The sequence below is a fragment of the Anopheles bellator genome, chromosome 2, assembly GCF_943735745.2.
Source record: "Anopheles bellator chromosome 2, idAnoBellAS_SP24_06.2, whole genome shotgun sequence".
Lineage (NCBI taxonomy): Eukaryota > Metazoa > Arthropoda > Insecta > Diptera > Culicidae > Anopheles > Anopheles bellator.
Genome location: NC_071286.1, coordinates 38,251,877 through 38,272,407, shown reverse-complemented (window position 1 = coordinate 38,272,407; position 20,531 = coordinate 38,251,877). Strand labels below are relative to the sequence as shown.

Here is a 20,531-nt window from a genome sequence, read left to right as displayed (position 1 = left end):
GATTCATGAAAAAGGCAACGATGGTCTTTTTGGAAAAACACTTTGTAGATCTTATTTTTGGAAGAAGATTAGTACACCTCCTCCAAAATACCTGATCGATGGTTAAAAGGTTAAATAAGGGTCTGTAGTTATTTTCATTCGTGGAGTTTCTAACTATTTTTCAAATGAAAACAAATCCAACTAGTACAACGTGCAGGAGCTCTGGTTGTTGACTGTTGACCAAATCAGCAGTATCAACTGTAGTTTGATTCAATCGTTATTCGGACTCTCTGAATTTACTATCATGACTGTATAGTCTTATCAAGATCTCCGATTGTATTGTTATAGGTTTAGTTAACTTTTATCAATAAGTTGTCTTATGAAATCGCCTTGAAATATTTTTGTGAATCTCAGATTACACGGGTAATGTTTAATATAAAAGCAAGCCATACATAACAAAAGAAACTCAGGAAGAGCTAGGCCGTTGCTTCTTGTAGTGTTCACGTAACAGGAAAAAGTCAATGCGTTTTCGTAGTAAAAGAAGGAGGGAGACATGAGGACCGCATTCCCAAGCGCCACAGCGCAACAGAGCGTTCGCACCGTTTGGAGTTTTTCGCACCACCAACGACAGATTCTGGTCATCAAATTTTATGCGCAATGCTCTGTCGTCGTTTCTGTCATGCCTTTTTTACTCCCGAACTTCATCTGGTGACTTCCGGGTGACGTGTGGTGTGTCCCCAATCTCGATTCGTAGTTTCTGGTTGTGGTGGCGCTATAAGATCGAATGGGAAAAATTAAAACGCACGCGCCTCTTCGAATGACTATTTCATGTTTTGCGGAGGAATAACTGCGGCATTGCTAGCAAACATCTGTCCGTGTTCTGGTGGTGTGACTGATGTGGAGACAGAAACGGCGTAGTACAGTTGAGGCACTCGTCTTCCGGAAGTGCGTGTGCTGCTTTGGGTAGTTTTTTTTTTGTCGGAACCCCAAAGACAGAATCGTGTGTGAACTATTTCCGCTCTGAGGATGTCAACTTTTTCCGTTGATGATTTTTATGTTGAATCATAAAAAATAAAGAAACTAAAATGAGTTAGTTATGTGTTCCCACAATGGTCGAGCCACTAAAACCCACTTATGCTCCATTTCCTGTCATATCTGTTCCAAGTAGTGGTTGGAGTAATGCAATCTTACGCGGCTAGTGAAATTCTCCGTAGTCGGATCAGTTCAGCTGGCTGATCGAGTTGAGTAGGGCCAACGCGTGGTTTAAAGAATTTGCGTTCAACATGAGTGCTCCTCCGAAAGTAACTGTTCGAAGGAAAGCAACAGAGCCTCTCCAGTATGAGTATCAGTAGGGTCGGCCCTCTGGAAACGATTTATCCATAAAAAATAGCAAATGCGCATTTTATTACGCCGACCGAGGAGGAGAGGGTCGCTAAACTTCTAGCGTAAGCGCGCCGCGCTAGGCTATCCACGAACGCGACATGAGACAGTCTGCCCCATTATCACGTTCCGCAATCCGCCCGTATCTCATATCAGTGGCGTGGGGTTGCTCCTGCTGCTGCGGGTTCTCCTGTGGCTCGAAGAAAACTGCACATTTCTCATGTTTCGCGCGCTTCTTGTGGTGTGTGGCGTGGAAACCGTGTGCGCGCAACATATTTCATCGCTGACAAGCGGCGCGGTGTGTGTTGCTTGTGGCTTGCAGATTCGCGATAAGAGGAAGTCCGCACTTCTTTTCGGCGCTGTGTGTGTCTGGGAATTTAATTCGAGCCGTTTTGGCTGCTTGGGCGTGTAGTGTGTTGCAGAAGAAGAAGAAGAAGCGGGGAGGTCCTGGTCGGTTGGATTTCAGCTGCTTTACTGTACTTATGGAGCGCGGCACCCTGTGGCGGCCTTATCTGTAGGACGATGTTTATTTGCTTACCAAGAATAGCGGCGCATTCGAGACGGTGGCGGGCGAGAGGCCGAGGGTGCACGTGGTGTGTTGATGGTGGGTTTTTAGGGAGGGTCTAGGGTGAGAAGAGGGGACCTACAGTGTCGCCATCGTACCATCGTCGATCAGCCACCACCACGCGGAATTTGGCGGGGGGATCAGTCATGAATCGCGTGTAATGGATTGGAACTGTCGATACACATAATTGATAAGAGATATTCTCTGCTTCTTGGCTTATGGTCCTCGTTCTTCAGCGCCTAACTGGTCCTCATTGTGTAATGTTTCTCCTCTGGAGGTTATCGACGGTGTTCCATTTTGTTATTGTATGTTAATGTGTTCGTTTTCTGTTTCTACCCGCAGAGCCACCTCTGGAGCAAATGGGATCTTTTCGCGCCGCTTAGACTTCTCATCGTTCAACGCCTTGCCGCGACAGCGAATAAACTCCTACTCGATAAAGGTAAGTGGATTTTTGCTCTACAAAGCTTTCGTCGACATCGAGAGTGTATCATATTGCCAAGTCCCGGTGCATTCCGTTACTCCACAATATTGTGCCGCCCTTGCATAATTCTCCGGTCGGAACTTCCTCTTGGAGTAGATCGGAGCCACTACTACAGGGAGCGCTCATATTTCACACCTTTCGTGGAGGACGGCACGTTTTTAGCTGAGGATTCGTACTGTTGACATGTGACAAACTGCAACAAATACATCACACGAACTCCTATTAGCAGGAAGTTGGACGCCCATTGAAGTGCCGTTAAAAATGATCGACTTGGAGTTCAGAAAAATTGCTCGTCTTTCTCAGGTGTCCAGTTAGTTGGCGGAGTTCACCCGAATTGATGTGTGGGTTTGCCTTCAGAATACTATGGAATACACACGACGCGCGCCATTCTCTCAACTCTCTCCCAAAACACCTGCAGCAAGAAGGCTACTCCCATTTCCTGTTGCATTATTTTTAGTAGCCGCACATGATTGCATCTTCCGTGTGCTGCGTGACATCATCGACGATAGCGGAAGACTGGTTCTGTCCGCCCTATCGTTTCTCGAAAGAGATGAGTTGGACCATCATCGCGGTGGACGTGTCTTGCAAGAAGTACTACTTTAACTGACATAGCTCCTTATGTCACAGGGATTGTGTCAAACGAAACCACATCGTGTTTAGTTGTGGTGGGATGCAAAGCAGTAATGATTGAACTGACCAACAGCAACACAGCACCTTCTCGTGCCCCTAGCCATCATCGCGTGTGTTGCTGCACACAGCACGATGGGTTTTCACTTCATTTTCTGGTCCAAAATAGTTAGTGGTAAGAAGGGTTTCTCCGTCGCCTAGGATGGCGCGTCGACGGAGGAGAAGTAGTTACCCGCGCGGGTTTTATTGCCTGCGACGTGCTTAGCGACCTCAAGTTCCCCGTTACCTCCAACGTGAACTACTCCGTAATGACTCAATGTTATAGCGCGCGCACCCTCCTTAAACTGCGATAGTTCCGCGTTCTTCGAGTTTGGCCGACTGCTGATGCGGGCGCCCAACTGCTGCACTTTCAGCTGTGATGTCGATGACGTCGCCCGGTTTCCGGATGAATGGGGACGGCGACTGTTGGAGACCATCAAACCGCACTGTAATGAGTGACAGTCACGTTTTCGCCAAGCGGTTAGTGCGGAACATCATCTCGTCCGTGACATTGTTGTGTTGTGGTTTTGAAGACGAGGAAAGACTCTGTCGATCCGGTTCGGCTGGCGGCGCCTCAGACATTTGAGACAACGCTCTCGGGGTGGTAATTCCCGAGAAAAGAGTGTCAAACCGTGGACACACGATACGGTGCATTTACTAAAACCGCGCGCGATTGTGTCAACTTTATTTAATCGCACACGAAGTCGTTGGGCGTGCGTGCTGCTGTTGTGGGTTTATCAACTGCGGGGCGTTTTACGGCGTACGGATGCTTATTGTGTACTAATTAGTGACACGGGGGCCCGTTGCTGGAGAAGGCATATCCGGGGATCCGGGGAGTCCTTTTAAAGAAGTTAAGATTTTAATATCTTAATATCTTAATATCTTACTCTCTCGTGAATATTATTGCTCATATTTGAAGTGGAATTTCAGCGCATCTCGTGTGAAGGAACATTCATGGAATTTACTGATGTGACAATTTCCTCTCGTCCATTGAAGTTTCCGAGTTTCTCCGTTCACGCTTTCTTTGAACTTCAACACAGAAATTCAAAACTCTTGAAAATCTAGTCTAGACTTAAACCATTTACTACTGGACTCTTGGCCGTAGTGTATTGCTATTTCCCGGACGCTGGTACTGCGTTGTGACCCGATCATGTGGAGCGTGGTGTGGACAAAATGGCCAGAAACATGACACACAATGAACCCGATCTGAAAAGTAGCCGTTTACGACGGACCTCTACGAAACTCTCTGAAACCTCGTATCGCTAGGATGCAGATAAAAAATCCCCGTAAAAACCTTGGAGCGAAAACCTCAGTGATTTATTGGTGTTTGATGCGAGTTTGCCACGCTGTGGTGTGTGGCCTAGAGCACGACCTGGGGTCTGCGGGATACCTACTCCGTGTCGGATGCACCCAAAACTTTTGGTTTCGTAAAGCTCTCTCTCGTTCTCTGTAGGAAAAGAATGTTGGCAAAAAAAGCACAACAACCTCCACGAGTTATGGTCTCTCGAAACCCCACTTCCACCACCAGCTGGCTGGCTGGCTGTGAAAAGTGTCCTCACTTTCACCCCCAGAACGCAGCCGTCGTGACCGATGATGTTGACCATTTTTTTGCACAAGTTTCAGCCCAATCGGCCACCGCTCCGGGGAGCTTCCCCCGATAACAACGCAACAACGCGCGACACACAGTGAACGAAAAGTGATTGGGAATAAGGGAGAAGTGTCAAAGTTTTCCATTTTTCCGCCAACGATCCGTGGTCATATTGTGGGGGTCGGTCGGTGGGTGGTGTGGGGATACCGGCCGGCCGGTATCACCCCGCACTCTCTCGAAAGCATTAAGGAAACCCCCATTTTCCTAACGACAATCGATAAGCAATCAATTCTCAACAATTCTCTGCCTGTCCTTTATCGATTCTTTCGCGTCTTAGTGCCGCCGTGCAGAGCGAGGCGGAGAAGTTGATGGTGCTTCGTGTAATATGTTGCGGTTTTTGTCGCAGGACATACCAGCCTGGGGGAAAGATCTTTGACAAAACGTAGAGACAGAGACCAAAGGCTATCGGTAGTTAAAGCTACAAGCAACTTGCAAGAGCCCTACGTTTAAAATGCAATTAAAATTTATCTTCTTATCGCTCCGCGCTTCACAATTTGTTGGTGCACAAAAATCACGTCGCGTTCCTTGTGAGATACGAAATCGTGCTCCGGTGAGAACTGGCAAGAGAATTATGAGTGGTATATTAGCTCGAAAACGGTTTGTATCTTTTCCTAGAGAGACGTCTGTTTCTTTTAACGATCGCAAAATTGTTTGTTAAACAATAGAAAGAAGTTCGTTGCTTTAAGCAACTGACGCCACAACCACACGTCCGAGTGGAATCGACTTCAGTCGTTTGCTGCAGTTGTGATGTTTCCTTGCTGTAGCTTTGGCCACATCCACATTAGCCCGAGAACAACAGCTGGTGGTGCGATTTCATCCAGAGTCCCTTTACTACGCCCTTTGTTCCAATTAAATCATAAAAATTCAATTACATCCTCATAAAGTTCGCTCTGATGACATTCTCGTCTCGGTTCCCTTATCCCTTAGGCTTTAGGCAAGATTTGACATGTGAAATCCAACACATACTGGGTTGATATCCATTTATCGATCCCGTTTATCATATATTTCTGTCGAATGTTCCCACGCCCAGAAAATGAAGTGGTGACATATACGGGATAGGGACAGACTTAGTCACCGCCTGGCTCCAGAAAGCTTTTCGATCACATTCTGCTACCAGTAAGGAGGCAGCAGACGCTATACAAGGTCTGGAGGAACATGATGAGGTACCCGAAGTCCAGTTTTCGTTTAACCGATAATACATAATTCATCGCATTCTCGTCGCCGGAGGACGATCTACTACCGATGTTCGCGCGCTGCTCGAGGAAACCACGAGGAAATCGTGTTGAATCGAAACCAAGACTCTTGGATGTGTTGGCACTTCTCCACCTGGCATCGTAAACATCCTGTTTTCCCGAAATCTCCTCCCAAATCAGCTGTCGAATGAAAGTTAAAGCTCTCCTCTCCGTTCTACGACTTCGTCTCGTTTTTATGGGCCTCTTTGAACCTTCCGCAAGAGTGCGGGACCTCCCGACGACAAAGGAAGTGTGATGAAAAATGTCCTTCGCCGGAGCTTTCGGCGTGGGGACAGCGCGGATGCTGTGCCAAGTGCTGCCGTGCCATCCTTCGTTAATACTTTTCGGTGTAAAAAGGTAAAGGTGTATACCGAGCCGAGCCGAGCCGAGCTCCTAGCAAAAGTGACCATTCCGTTAGCTATAAAAATGATAATGAAAGTAATTAAAGCTAATTAAGGATGAAAAATTTTCAGCATCGCATTCCACTGAAGAGAAGGTAAGGAGGGAGGATGTCCTGCGCCCCGCTCGATGTCTCGGAAGTGTGGTAGACGTCTCACGAAACGACTCGTAAAAAAGTCCGGCGCGAGACCAGTACACGGTAGAGCTTTTGGTGTGTGGTTGGCTAGCGGGCTGAGAGGATGGGTTCATTAGACGCCCGTGCAAATCGGGGAGATCCTTTCGGAAGAGGAAGCAACTGGAAAAGGATTGATGGATCCTTTTTGAACCCACCACCCTCATTGTCAAAAGGGGAGGGAGGGATTCACAGTGTCCTGTTGCTACCTTTTTTATGTGTCGCGTGTAAAATAACTACTTCCAAGTGAGTTAACGGGATTGGGACTCGTCGAAGAAAGGGACAAAATCGTTGGTCAGATTCCGCGTTACTTAATGGGATGGTGCTTCCGGACGACGACGATGGTTCCATTCCGTGCTGCTTGGTGAATTGAAAAATGAACTGTGAGTGTCTCAGTCTACTTCACATTGACCCAGCAGCATAGAAGAGTGATTATTGGGCCTATCTTATCTTCACCAATTTATTCTCCCACATTTTTCTAATCCGTGGCAGCGCGCCGCAGAACACAAAGAGCGCGATCAGGTGGTGTTCGTTGTTCACCTGACGTCTGTGCGCCAATGTTCGCCTGGCCTCGTCCAGCACTACTTCCGAGTTATGCAAATTTGTGACGAAATTTTAGATTTTCAATGGTCACCACCTTGAGTGGTCGTCGCCATGTGTGCAGCGGCGCGCCATCAGCGGACCATGAAATAATTTATCACCCTAATGTGTGCGCTGTGACCCGAACCGCCACTGGGGTGGTTGTGTTTCTGAATACCAGCAACACCTGCAGACACCGCGCGTTAAGTAACTCCCTTGTGTCTCTAACCTCCTTTGTGTGAGCTTGCTTTGCTTCCAAGATTGATTTGTCAAGTTTTGTGACGGGACGAGGAGATGTCTGACCATCGCAGCACGCCGCCATCTCCACGGTTGGGCTAACAAATCGCGGTGTTTCTTACAGGAGACGGGTCGGCCCCACAATCGCGCCATGTGCTGTGTTTGTGCTGTCCAAGCGCGCGACGAGCTATTGTCTCTCGGTAGTGACGTTGACGGCCGCTGGTGTGTTGTGGGCCACACATAATTTAATGTCCGCATAAAAAAGAAACTCCTGCTTCGTTAGTTTTTACGACATAATGTTCGAGGAGTAATACTACTGCTACTGACTCTCCTTGAAACACTGTCCGCCAAAATTCACGTAAAGTTTGTTGGGAATGATGGAGACACGGTGGCGTTTAGTGTGGACCAAAAGTTTCCCGAGCGACGCTCAAATGAGGAGCAAAGTGACGCACCACCGAGTTATTGGTCTGCACTTTGCCAAAGAAGATGCAGATTTTTATGAAATACTTCGAAAGATGCGCTGCTCTGTTCAATAAAGTTGCGCGCGTGTTCTACCCGACCAGGAAGAAGAATATGCGTCGAATGTTGTGGCGCATACTTCGGACCGCTGACCAGTTGATACTGTGTCTGAGGGGAGACAGTTAGAGTAGGCCCGGGGATCATCGTAAAACCACTCGATTCTGCCATGCGCTGCACCGTGGTTTGATGTCGGTCGAGAGAAAGCAAGAGTTCTTCCTGTGTGTCAAGTGGAGACACAAAGTTTTACGGTCTAGTACTTGCACTTCAACATCCTAGTGTTTGTGCCCCGCTATAGAGGATACTTCGAAAAGTTAGCAGCAGCAGCAGCAGCACGGTTTTATGCGCTATGATTTATGACGGATGAACTTTATTTAGCACTGGGCGGTGCCTACGGAGGTGCCTCCCCGTTGTTTTGAGGAGAAATTAAATTTCTATGGTCGTCCCTCGGGGGAGCCTGAGGAATGTGTTTCCGTATGTCCCATTGTCTTGGATGATGATGCTGTTTGGCGTCATTCAAGTGATTCAGGGACCGTCAGGAGACGACGACACAGCTCGTTGGATCCCTGTAGGTCAGTGTACCCTGGTTGCGATGCAATCAGCTAATAAAGTCGGTTATTATTGCATGACATTTACTTGATGTGGGTCTATTCGAAGGACTGTTATTAACTGTGACAGTAATTCAAAAATACCAACTAAAAATAGAAAAGTATTTTTACGGCCGTTTCACCCAAAAACGATTATATAAGCAGATATTACTAACAGAGGACAAAATAAGGAAGCGATGTTCTCTCGTTATTAGCTTGAAGGACTTCTGTTTTATTCCAATACCTCCCATCGACCCGGAAACCACGAGGAAGTGCTCCAAGAAGATAACCTGCGGGATGCGGCGCCACAGCGTGCCGTGGGGGTCGGTCGACGACACGTATGGAAGAATGTCATTAAAGTCAGGCCGGGGCGACGATCCAGTCACTTGTCATCGTCATACTTTCTGTCGCCGTGGCACCTATTTTTACTTGAATGCTGATGGGAAACAGCTCCTCTGAAGCAGGAGTGATGATAAATTAAACGAGGAAGTTTAATGAGGAAAAAGTTGTGGCAGGAATTTGCCTGTCGCCATTTTTTCGCCCTCCTCGCCGCTCGGCTGTTTTGTGCGTCTTTTGCACGTCTGTTGTGGTGTGGTTACCAGACATTCAGGAAAATTGTGGACCGTTAAGATATGGCTGACGTGGCAGAATTTGGCATCCACAGAAGGAGATTCACACGCGCGGGATATTGTGATGGGCGAATTGCATACACGGCGCGCTCTCGAGCTTTGGGTGAATCGATTAGTCGGTTTAGCTCTGCAGGTTCTCGCGCGGGGGCAACGCCATAGCTTGCGCTTGTGAAGCGATTTGCATAACTTGCAGGCGTCGCTGGCTTCGGTCTCGGTCGGTGGCCTTTTTCCGGAGGAGCATCTTCCTTTAGTATTGGCTCTAACTGAGTTATTGGTGTGCCAGTAGATAAACGTGCCAATAGAGAAAAGGCACAAGGGCCTTTCAAGCTCCTCATACCACTCTTTCCCCAAACTGCGTCACATGTGATGTTCCGCTTCTGTTTTTGTAGTTCCCCTCATGCGAGCAGCGGTCTATGCAAACATTTGCCGAGAGCTTCGTCGAAGTACTACGAACATTTTTCACGGTCTATCACCACCGTCGGGCAGGTTGCTGAACTTTTCGGAACGCTGCTCAAGTATTCTACCTTGATCTGTGCACCCGCTCTTCGCTGGTGTGTCGGCATTGGGGAGCTTTCCCTCCCGTTGTTTCTTGTTGACCGCGCCCGAGAGACCGCTTCAAGTATTGAACATTATTCGGAGAAAATCTCTTCCGAGTTTACCAACCTATCCGAACCCTCAGCCAATCAGTTTCTCGACATACCAAGGCAAGGCTATCTGAAGGTGCAAAACAATGCTCTATGGCTGTGTGAGATGTGTACAGTCTACCATTCAGGCGTGTAGCTGTGACGCCTAAAGCTTGCGAGCTTTTGTTTTAATTGCACCACCGAAGAACACTATCCTTTTTTCGTCCGACGGATACTTTAAACTGCTCTCTGTGCAGGAGGTTTATCCCACACAAAAACATAGTTCCGGTCGAGCTGCTACTGTGAACGCTAGAGGTGATAATAATAGCAAAAATTCACTAACATCGAGTCCCTTTAGGCGGTCCACTGTCGCCAACGAGTAGGATACGGGAAAATAGGATTCGTTTGAAGTTGTGTTGGCCTCGTGTGGTTGTCGAGGAGCGTACATTCGGTTAGAGGAGGGTGTGTGGGTCAAACATTCTCGCCCAACGGTGGCGGGGCCCTTCAACTGTCCGAAGGCAATAAATTTTCACATTTCACACCTGGCGCGCATATCCCCACTTCGGTACGAATATTTTTTATAGTGTGCGTTTATTTCCGTGATCCCGGTGACGAAGGCTCCAGACAGAGATCGGATGGATTACTTCGTCCCAATCCTGACGCGTCGGATATGAGTTCGGGCGGGTGAGACACCACGATATGCTGGCGGCGACGGCGGTCATTGAACTGTGGGTTTCCCGGCGTCCAGGAAATCTGTTGTGCTGCCGATCGATATTGGTTGTGTCCTTGCCGCCAATCAGATGGTGTGTGGCAATATCGATTGTTTCACCTTGTAACGGAGAATCGGCTAACCGGAACTATGGTGAATATATAATAGGTCGTGTTGAATCTACTCTTTGATATAACCTCTAGCCTTTGTTGAGAATCGGCTCACAAGGGGGCTAATTTAAACCCATTGCGATAGAGAATCGATAGAGCTGACAAAGAGAGGTCTACTGGAGAAGTGTAAACACCTTGCGGCTCTCGAATCAGATCGCTTCCCTGGTAGTCTGTTGCTTCTTCTCAGGTAGCTCTCTATAACTTTATCGTGCACCCCAAGATGAAGTCATCAACATTTTATATCCACTCTATAAAACCATTATCTGTCCGGTGCGAGCGATGGTAGAGAGAGGAGATGTAGACGACGAGAAGGCTCATCGATTCCACAGGAGTCGGGGGCCGCCCGGCCCGTAGTACTAGCGCGTCACTTCCTGACTTCAGGTGTCGGCGCCGCCGCCGGGTTGTTTTAGGTTATGCCCGACACGTACCCGACGGAGGCGCAAGTCCAAGAAGTTATCGTGATTGTGCAGAGAAGATTCGGTGACGGTACACCGGTGTTTATTTTCGTTCCTTTCTCGTTAAGGTTTTGAACTGTCGGCGGAACCGATCCCTCGGAACCCCGACTGGCTGGGTGGCAGTGTTCCTTGGCTTGGTGTCCCTCTCGTGCAAAACGAGAAAAAGGTCCTAACGGTACGGGTGGGGTTCGATCCGAAGGCTGTTCTCGCTGCTGCGCTGACGTGTCACGCCTGCTTCCGACCTGTCGATCCAATCGCTCGGTGGGTCGCTCCAGGACCCGCCGGCGCCGGAGCCACGAGAGAGACATCTATTATGATAACATTTGCGGTCTCGTCAGTTTTCGCTCGGGATTTTGCAGAAGGCGTCGTCGGTTGGGTGAGGTTATGTTTTGAATTTAGCGACAGACGACGAAGGCCGAAAGATCTTTGGTAATCCACGACACTCCGTTTCTCGTCTACACTCCTCCTGCCCTCCATAACCTGGCGGGGGGGAGACCGACCCGGTGAGTGATCGCAACATTTAGAGCCGCCAGCCAACAACACTCGGTGCGTCGCTGCTACTGCAAGGCGCCCGCAGTAAGGATGGCGGCAGAATGAATAATGATAATGACGCGCCGCGTCGCGCCGTCCGAGAAGAACGGACACAATACCGACCCCTGGGCGCCCCGTAAGGAAAAAGGATACAGCCGACGGCGCCGCCGCCGCCCCGCAGCACGTACAAAGAAAACGAAAGCAATCAATTTAATTTTCGGTTTGTGTGTTCTGGTTGGTGCGTGTGTTGGTGTCTGTTGTGGCGAATCCTCGCGACCGGAAGAGAAACACCTGAGCCCCCCGCCGTCGACGCCGGACACACCGACCGACGAGAAGGGAAAGTGAGCACTGCAAAAAGGGTGTCAAATATGGATCTGTCTGGATCCGTGAGTCTGGTGGTGTGGTGGCTGTTGGGGATGATGTGGCGGGGAAGGTCAGACTCACTGGCAGGAAGCCGCGCGCCGCATGGGGCTAAGCATTTCTTGTAACTGTCACCGAGCGAAGAGGTCGTTAGCCTCTTTCCGTCATCCGTTGGGCTCTGGGCTTTTCTCTCGGGCTCAGCGCGCGGTGAGTGACTGACAAACGGCTCCACCAGAGCCTGCTAGAGAGAGACAGAGCGAGAGAGAGATTTGGTTCTCTCGGTATGAGGAAGTGTCAGATTGTAAGGCACGGGGTCCTGGTAAGGATAAAGGGACCCAGAACGACGGGGCGACTGAGGCATCTCTCTGTGTTACAGCTTAGAAGACTTTTTCTGTCCTCTGGCTTCCGGTGGGACGGGAGCCACCCGTCCACCCACCCTCCCCACCTACACAGACACCGACCGAGTGATGGGAAAGGAAACACGGTATGACATTGATATTCATTGAATATTAATATCGATAAAGGTTCGAAACGCGAGATGCTCCTGTTGGCTGACTGGCTGGCTGGCTGGCTGGCTGTGGCTGCTACGGAGATTCGCACGTCGCAAAATGATGTTTTTAAAAATTTATATCGAGCATTTTCGTGTCCCCTGTTCGTGTCCGTCGCGTGGGTGTTGTTCGTCTTCCTCTTGGCACTCGCCTTCAGCGTCGTTTGACCCCCCTTGCAGCAGCGCGTGGTTTGCAGTTTCAGCTGTACGAAATCCCGTGTACGTGATTTTATTAAAAGAAAATTAAATCCTCTTCGATTTTTCCCACCAACGCTGCACACACTCTCTGTCTCGCTCCTTCTCTCTGTGGTCCTTCTTGGGAAGAAGCGTGCGCGTTGTGGGTTATTTGTTTGGTTTTCGGGAAAGTCATCGTCCGTCAGGACCATCGAGGGAAGATGTCGAAGTTCCTGGTTACTTGGCGTGTTTCAAGGTTTCGTAGCCCTCCAGCCAGAAAGGGTCTTCTTGAAGGAAGTCCCCGATTGGTTGTGTGTGCTGTATGAGGTCCCCTGTCAGCGCTTTGTGGCCTTTGTCCGTTGTCGTAGTCATCTGGCGCTCGGGGTTCCACTTAGTTTTAAGGTCGATTTTTTTTAGAGTAACGAGAAGCGGAGCGATAATATTTATTGAATTCAAATCGAACGGATTACGCGAGACAGAGAGAAGAGTAGTGTGAGTCTGTGTGCAGTCTGTGAGAGCAGCAGCAGAGTCCGCACTGGTGGGCTGGGAAGGGGACCCCATTGGGGAGCTCCCTTCGGGGTCGGGTTTGGTCGTAAAACTTCCCAACTGCAGCCATAAATTGGAATGGAATTGAAAATTGAATCCACGATGCGCGCCGCCCTCCAACGCGGACAACAAAAGAGAAGAAGAACACAGAGAGTTTTGGGTATTTGCAAACCAATCACCGAAGATTGTTGTGGTGTTGGTGTGTTGCCCGGTTCCGAATGTATCTGTGAATTGTTGGGTGGTTGGTTGAAGATAAACTCGACAGGAGGCCGTGGTCACCCCCCCACGGAATGAATTGTTGTGTTGCAATTGCATCCGCCATTCTTTTGAAAGTTTTTGTTCCACCAGATGGCGCACGGGTTCCCCTGTTTTTTTGCTCTGGTCTCTCTGTCAGCTGAATTTCCTGGTGTTGGGCAACGTTTTTTTTGGGTAGAATTCCCACCAAAAGAACTGCATCACGCGCTGCTGCTGCCGCTGCTGCTGGGGGACGATCATCAATCATTTCCCGGCCCTGAAAATGCGTTTTGATTGAGATTTTTCACGCCAGAAAAGGGAAATGGCGTTGTGTTTTTTTTGTGTAATAATTTTCCTTTTTCGTCAAAATGCGCTCATAGCCGGGTGGAGGAAATTGAATTTTTCGTTTCACGGCTCGCGCAACTTCCGGTGCCCAAGAGTGAGCCCCCCAGACGTCTGCTTCGCGCGTACTTGGGTGGACGTGTGGCGAAAAGGACGAGCATGACGACGTGGACACGGAGGGTAAGAGACACGGACCCTATACCACTATGTGTTGGAAGTTGCATGGAGGTACGGCGACCACGCTCGTGTTTTCGGAGGTGGAAAAAGTTTGCCCGATGACAGCTGTCATATATCGAACACTCTTCTGTCGGGTTTGCTTCGCGTCCCGATTCGCCACCACGTTTTGCCTGTGCACGTCGTGGCGCGACGCGTCGTCTGGCTGGCAGCAGCGTTGTTGTTGTATTTGTTATTTGCACCACTTTTTGTTTGTTTGTTTGCTTTTCTGTTGTACTCTTTTAGTTTTTTTTCGTTTGCTTAGCCTATTTCTCTCTTTTCAATTCTGTTCGTTTCTTTTCAAAACCCCTTTTTGTTGCCATTGTCAGGAGTCCTTCGACCAAATCCTTTCGCCCCTCTTTTGACTTTTGTACTTCTTTTCGTTTTCGACGTGCGTCCCGCGTGTTGGGTGTGTTGGTTGCTGCCAAAAATTTATGCAATCGGAGGCGGGCATAAAAGGAAAAGGACTCGTCGTCGTCGTCGCGGAGAATGCCGCGCGCGGCTCATCGAAAGGAAAAACGCTTCTTTCCGCCATTCAAAACCACACACATACACGCACAGAGATATCCTGCTGTATCTGTCGGATCCTGAGCGAAAGAGCCCTTTTTTGTGTGGCTGGCGGGAGGACCCGCGTGCCGATTTTGGCATGAATAGGAATGTTTATAGCTTTTTGAAAGCTCACTTTAGCCTCACGTCTGAAGAATTTCTGCTGCTGCTGCCCTCCTTGCCAACCATCCGGCCGCGAGGGGCCATTCCAACACTCTCGGCTGGGGTGGCGCGCGCTGCGTTAGACAAACATAGATAAATTGGGTAAATATAGAAGGTTGAGTGGGAGGTGTTGTGCTGCCTGCGCCGGGTGATGTGGAGCAGAGCCTCCCTTTTAGACATTGCGAAAGAAGCGGGCCCTGCTGTTCGAAGGATCCAAGCTTTTTTTTGCGTTTGGCTCGCCACGCCGCACTCGGGTTGGTCCTTGACACACACAGACACAGGGAGACGACGGAATCCCGGAACCGATGGGGAATGTCTAGGAAGTTCACTGACTTCCCCGCGTGTTACTACTCCGTGGACTTCTGTGCCTCTTCCGCTTTCTATCTCCCTCTCGGTCTCTCCATGCGGAATTGGACCTTTTTTCGCGAAATCTGCTTCCAGCTGCTGATTTTCTTCCTTATGCTGACTGGCTGGCTGGTTGGCTCTGGGGTCCTTTGCCTGCTTTCTTTTTAATGTCCAAGTTATGCTCTCCCGGGTACACTCATCACAGGCAATCGTTCAAACTTACGCATGACTGAGCATGGGATACGCTGCTGCTGCCTTGTGCACGGTTCGTTGTGTTTTCCTATTCCAGGGAACCCCCGCCCGGAGAGGATGTCGAAGGAGATCCGAGACAGTTCCGAGCTTTTTTTGCGTTCTACGCGATATTGGAACGGAAGCTGGTCCTCTGAAGAAGTATGTAGTCCTCCTCCAGTCTAGTAGCGAAGTAGGTAGTACTGTAGGTACTGGTCTGGTTCTGGACTGCCAGGGGGAGGTCATATTGGGGGTGTGTTAGGTGGTCCTGCTTCTCTTGCAGACGCAGACGTGCGGTAACGTGTGCCGTGCCTGCTGCGTGGGTCCGTGACAGACGGTTTGCAGGGAAATAAATTTGAAAAGCTCACCATCTGCAGATTAAAAATGAGTTTCGTTCCTCCTCAGCACGCCCGCAACTACACCAACTACCTACCTTTTCCACAACGGATACCGAGAGAGCGAGAGAGGTCAGAGAGGCGCCCGTCACCATCTAAACGGGTCTTTCGGCTCGACTATTACGCTGGCATTTTTGAACCGTCGTCAAACACATTTCCTCATTTACCAGACTTTCATCATTGGCCCCCGCGCCGCATCCGTCTCCCCCCACTGTATGGTGGTATGCGGTGGTGGAGATGCACCGTGTCGCGGGGGAGCTTTAGTAATTTATGACGCAATTCCTAGAATGGCTACTACATCTCGACTACTCTCGGTACCTAGTACCACCACCACAGTTACGGTTATTTATGGAACTTTCTGCCACATCAACAGAGAGGGAGTTGGAAGGAAGGAGGCAGCGGAAGTACGTTGTCGTACCGGCGGACGAATGAGGGGTCCCGTAAGTGGCCAATTTGCGCTCGAAGCACACAGTAACTTCTTGGTTAGTGAAGCTCCTAGATGACGAAGGCCACGATTCTGTCATTCATTCATTGTTTTGTGAAAGACCTGGCCTCTGTTCTGCTTTCGATTTTGGTGTTAGGTCTGAGAAGATTCCTACACGTCCCTTCCGGTATTGTCTTCTTCTCATCTGGCAACTACAAACCGCCGAGCAGTCTTGGTCTGCAACAGAGACCTTGTTTATCCCTGTTGCTATCTGTAACGTTGTGTTTTAAGGGCCGTTTTGTGGTTTTATCATTTTTTGTGGCTTTATGAACGGTTACACGACAAATGTATTCCTGTATTGGTCTTTAAAAATCACTGTTAGAGGAAGTCCTCAGTTCATCATCAAATCTGTTGGAGGAAGTTTCAACTTTTAAAGGGCACCGGTCGAGAGAGACCCCAAAGTTGTCGCCAAAGCTTCTTTGGCTTTTTTACTGTTGGGATTAGTGTACGCCGGAGGTTTCTCGTTGGCAACGGAACCATAAATCATTTCAAGAAGGGAAGGATTCCTACGTGGGATGCCGATCGACCGACCGACCGACCGACCGATGACGACTTCACCGGCGGGGGCTCATTAGGGACTCGTCTCGTGTCTCCCCCCTCAGTTGGCGTTGGTGAACCTCTCTGTTGGGAGTATAATCCTTGAATTGGTCTGTGTCTACTGTTGCCCGAAGGATACGGTCATCCTTTTTTCGGTCAATCACCAACGACCAAGGGTGATTATCCGATTACGCAGGCAGGCAGACGATGGATCCTCCCGGTGGTGTGGTGTGTTGGGGTCGTAGCGCGTCATGCGCCTACCTTTCCCGGAGGTGGACGCTCGGAAGCGAATGAACTCCGCGCGATCCGAAGTCCGTCACTCACTCTCTCTCTCTTTCTCTCGATGCGTATTCATTCGATTCTCCTCCGACGACGTCACTCATCATGTCGGAAAATGAGTGCGGGCAGAAGAGAGCCTCCTGGAAAAGCTCCTCCATGGCTTCTCTCTCTGTTGGGTGTTTCTCTTCGTCGTCTGCTGGAGTGTCTACGCACGCAGGACACGCACTTTGTGCCCATCGGGGCCGAATGCGGCCTCTCGAGCCTCTCGGGTTCTTTGTGTTTGGCGTACAGTGGCTCGCGGTGGCTCGGAGAGAAAGAAGAGGCCCTTTTGGGGGGACGGCTTGCGTTAGGCTCGTGCAAAAGGCCTCATTTTGGGTTCAATATACGCACTTCGGGCCGCTCGGGGGGCTCCAGACAGGCTTTTTGCGGCGACCCGAATGACGAAGGACGACGGCCGACGTCGGTCGGGGTCGTCGCGTGCTGTCGGCCCAGACAGCGGCAAAGACCTACCGCATTCTGCTGCCCCAGACGTAGCAGCCGCCATGACCCGCGTCCCACCTCCCATTTTCCCAGGAGTTGTCTTCGCACGCACCCGGTGTGGAAATCGCACGCAATTTTTCTTCGGCTCCGCCGGCGGCGGCGAAGTTTTCCTCGCGACTCGCGGTTCGGCGTTCGAGGTCGGGCCATGTATTTTGTGTGCGTCAGCCGAAACGTGTCTTGATGGCTCGGGAAAAGGGGCTTCGAAGGTGGGATGCGGTGGGTGGTGCTTTCTTCTTCGTCGTCGGTCTCAGGGACCATCGTCGTGTGGCCGTCGTTATTAGGCCTCTGCTGCGCTGCTGTTGGCGTTTTCGGGCTCCCGTCGGATTTTTCAAGGACAAGGTCAAACGGTTCGAAATGATGGCCACTCACCCACCACCCACTGGGAGGTAGCGCGCCCTTCTCACGCTCGCCAAATTTAGGCCGCCGAGTGGTGGCTTCTGGTGGAAAACGTTTTTCACTTTTTTGCTTCACTTTCTCAAAAAGAGTCCGTTCGCCCCGGCGGCAATACGGTGAGGCCCGATCGGTTGGTGAATGTGCGGCGGTAGGTTGGTTTGGAGAGTAATCTGTTTTACGATGAGTTTTGGCGTGTGGGCGGCCCCCTTGTGCTGTGCGTACATTAATGTTTCATTCGCAACAAATCGTCCGCAAACAGCTGATTCTTGTTCGCCGTGTAGAAGAGAGATTTGGGGGAGCACAAAGGCTCTGTCTCTAACGCGTTGTTGTTGGTGGCAGCTGCAAGTCCTTGTTGTACGTGTAATTAGCCAAATATATATTTTTTATGTTTTAATGTAAAATTACTTTTAAACTTATTATACTTCGATATAAAATTCCGATCAAAGTTTTCTGATTTAAAAACATTTTCGATGGAATTTTTGATGTCGTTTTTCTTCTTTTGATACCGCTTCAGTTTTTTGCAATTTAGTTTATTAAGTTTTTGTCATTTTGTACACTATTACTATTTTGGTTACTCAAATGTTAGCTAGTTAACATATGGTGGTGCTCGTCGTTTAGCTCATTAATTGGTATGATGTATTGCGATTGCATGTTTACCATAGCCAGACAGACTGCAGGCAATTCGTTGTTTAATAAATTAAACGTTAAACTCTTGTAGCCCATGAATAATCGTACCTCAGGCTCTGCTCATTAGAAAATCACCAACCACACACGAGCTGCGCTGCCGTTTTTGTGTTCTTGGTCGGTTCTGCGAACACACCACCACCACACCTTGTGCGTTGTTCCACAATGTTCCTGTGATCCTGACACGCTGCGTCGTGTTCTCATCAATGTGTGTGTCGCATAATGCCAGATGAGAAATAGTTTTATTGGTCACACGTTGAGATTTTGTCGCTAATCTCCTCGTGTGTTCGCCTGGGATAGTAAAGCAGCTTCTGGGGAGTTCCCGGGAGTAGTGCCAGACGGGGCCACATACATGATGATGCAGCACACGGTGTTTGGAACAATAATTAGGTATGTTTAATTAAATTTCTTACAATCTAATTTACGATGCGCGCGTAACAGCACCTGGCGTAACACGAGCCCCACGGTGTGTTGTGTAGAATCTTGGCACGACGAGATGCGCGACACCAAAGTGGTTCGCTCTGGTCTTTCCTAGACTTGCTTGCAACAACATGCCCTGAGCATCGCGACCGTAAACACGCTGCTGCTTCTGCTGCTGCTAGTAGTTCCGCTAAACGATGGCAGGGATTAGACGAGCGCTTCGCTTCGGGACAAACCAAAAGAGCAGTCTCGTGTGAGATTTTAATGAATTCTCAGGACTGAAAACTGTCGTCCGTGGCGAGGCGTCAGGAGAGGAAGTAATCCCGCACTCTGGAACGCGCGAATCTCGTCGGAAGGTGATTGTGGCTATCTCCGGTTGTTCGCCAGTTTTGTTGTTCTCTTTGCTTGCTCCGTTGGTGACAGTTGCAGGCAGTAATCAGTGTTGCCAGTGTGTGCGGACCAGAAGCAGTTTTTCAATTCCGGAAGTAGATAAACACCCAAACTCCTCTCCGAACAGACAGACAGACAGGTGAACGGATTGATGTGTCTCACCCAGATAAAGGTTGGCAGTCCTGAGTAATTCTTCGACTTTGTTCGCCCAAAGTTTACACGTTCGGGATTAATTTAGTGACGTACGAGGAGGGATCCAAGGTTGTTGTAGTTGGCAGGAATGACAAGAACTTGGTGTGGTGGCTGATCGGTGTACTGCTGCTGGCTGACTGCAATTCAATTAGCCGCCCTGTTTTTGTTTACTGTTTTTCCAATTTCGGAGAAGCCGCCTTGATGTGCCAGGCCGCAACAGTATTATAGAGCAGCGCTGATAAGAAACCTGTCTCTGTGGCTTAAGTGAAATGTGCATATGTGGTCGAAGAAGGGACAACGCCACAGGAGGAAGATAATTGCTCGCTGCAGTCGCGGGCGAGGGCGAATGTCTTCATTTCCTCTCTTAAATGCTCGTTTATTTCCCCGAAAGTGACATGACAAATGGTCATCCATAACTCGTTTGGCACCGGCATGGTGCCACCATCTGTGTGACAACTACTGCTTTTCAGATATGTTCAGCCCCCGGGTCTCGGAATGGGAGTGAAAAGTGGACAGAAAAATAAATAAACATTCGTCCCCGAAGATTTATGGCGCTTCTCCGGGCTTGCGCGCGCCAAGCGAGCAAAAGTTTTGGGCAAAATTAGCGAAAAAAAGGAACGATAACTCACAAATCAAACAAACGCGCGCGGCTACGTCATCGGCTGCAGAAGACATCAAGTAAAATCTACATAACAAAATAATTGCATCGGTAATGAGCATGGCCAGCAACTCCCCGAAATCAGGATATTGGCGTTTTTGTTGGCTATTCATCATTTTTTAAAGCCTCTTACGAAATCGTCGTCAGTTGAGAAGTAGTGTTGTCATAACGATTGGCTCTCAGTTTATTAAATTCATTGAATTTTTTTGGTTGGTTGTCTGCACTACTTCGCCTTACTCTTCTATCACTCTTTTATAAGTTGTTTCGTTTTCTGTTTTAAGTTGAATTCTTTTAGTTTGTTAAT

At 49.2% G+C, this 20,531-nt stretch overlaps 1 protein-coding gene across 1 annotated transcript in view; it reads left to right on the top strand.

The window, feature by feature from the left end:
- The window catches only part of LOC131207500 (headcase protein), a 103,519-nt gene that overhangs the window by 20,946 nt on the left and 62,042 nt on the right, over window positions 1–20,531 (top strand). The window contains exon 3 of the mRNA XM_058200116.1: window positions 2,267–2,363. Coding sequence (XP_058056099.1) covers window positions 2,267–2,363 — 97 coding nt within the window. The remainder of the gene's footprint in view (window positions 1–2,266; window positions 2,364–20,531) is intronic.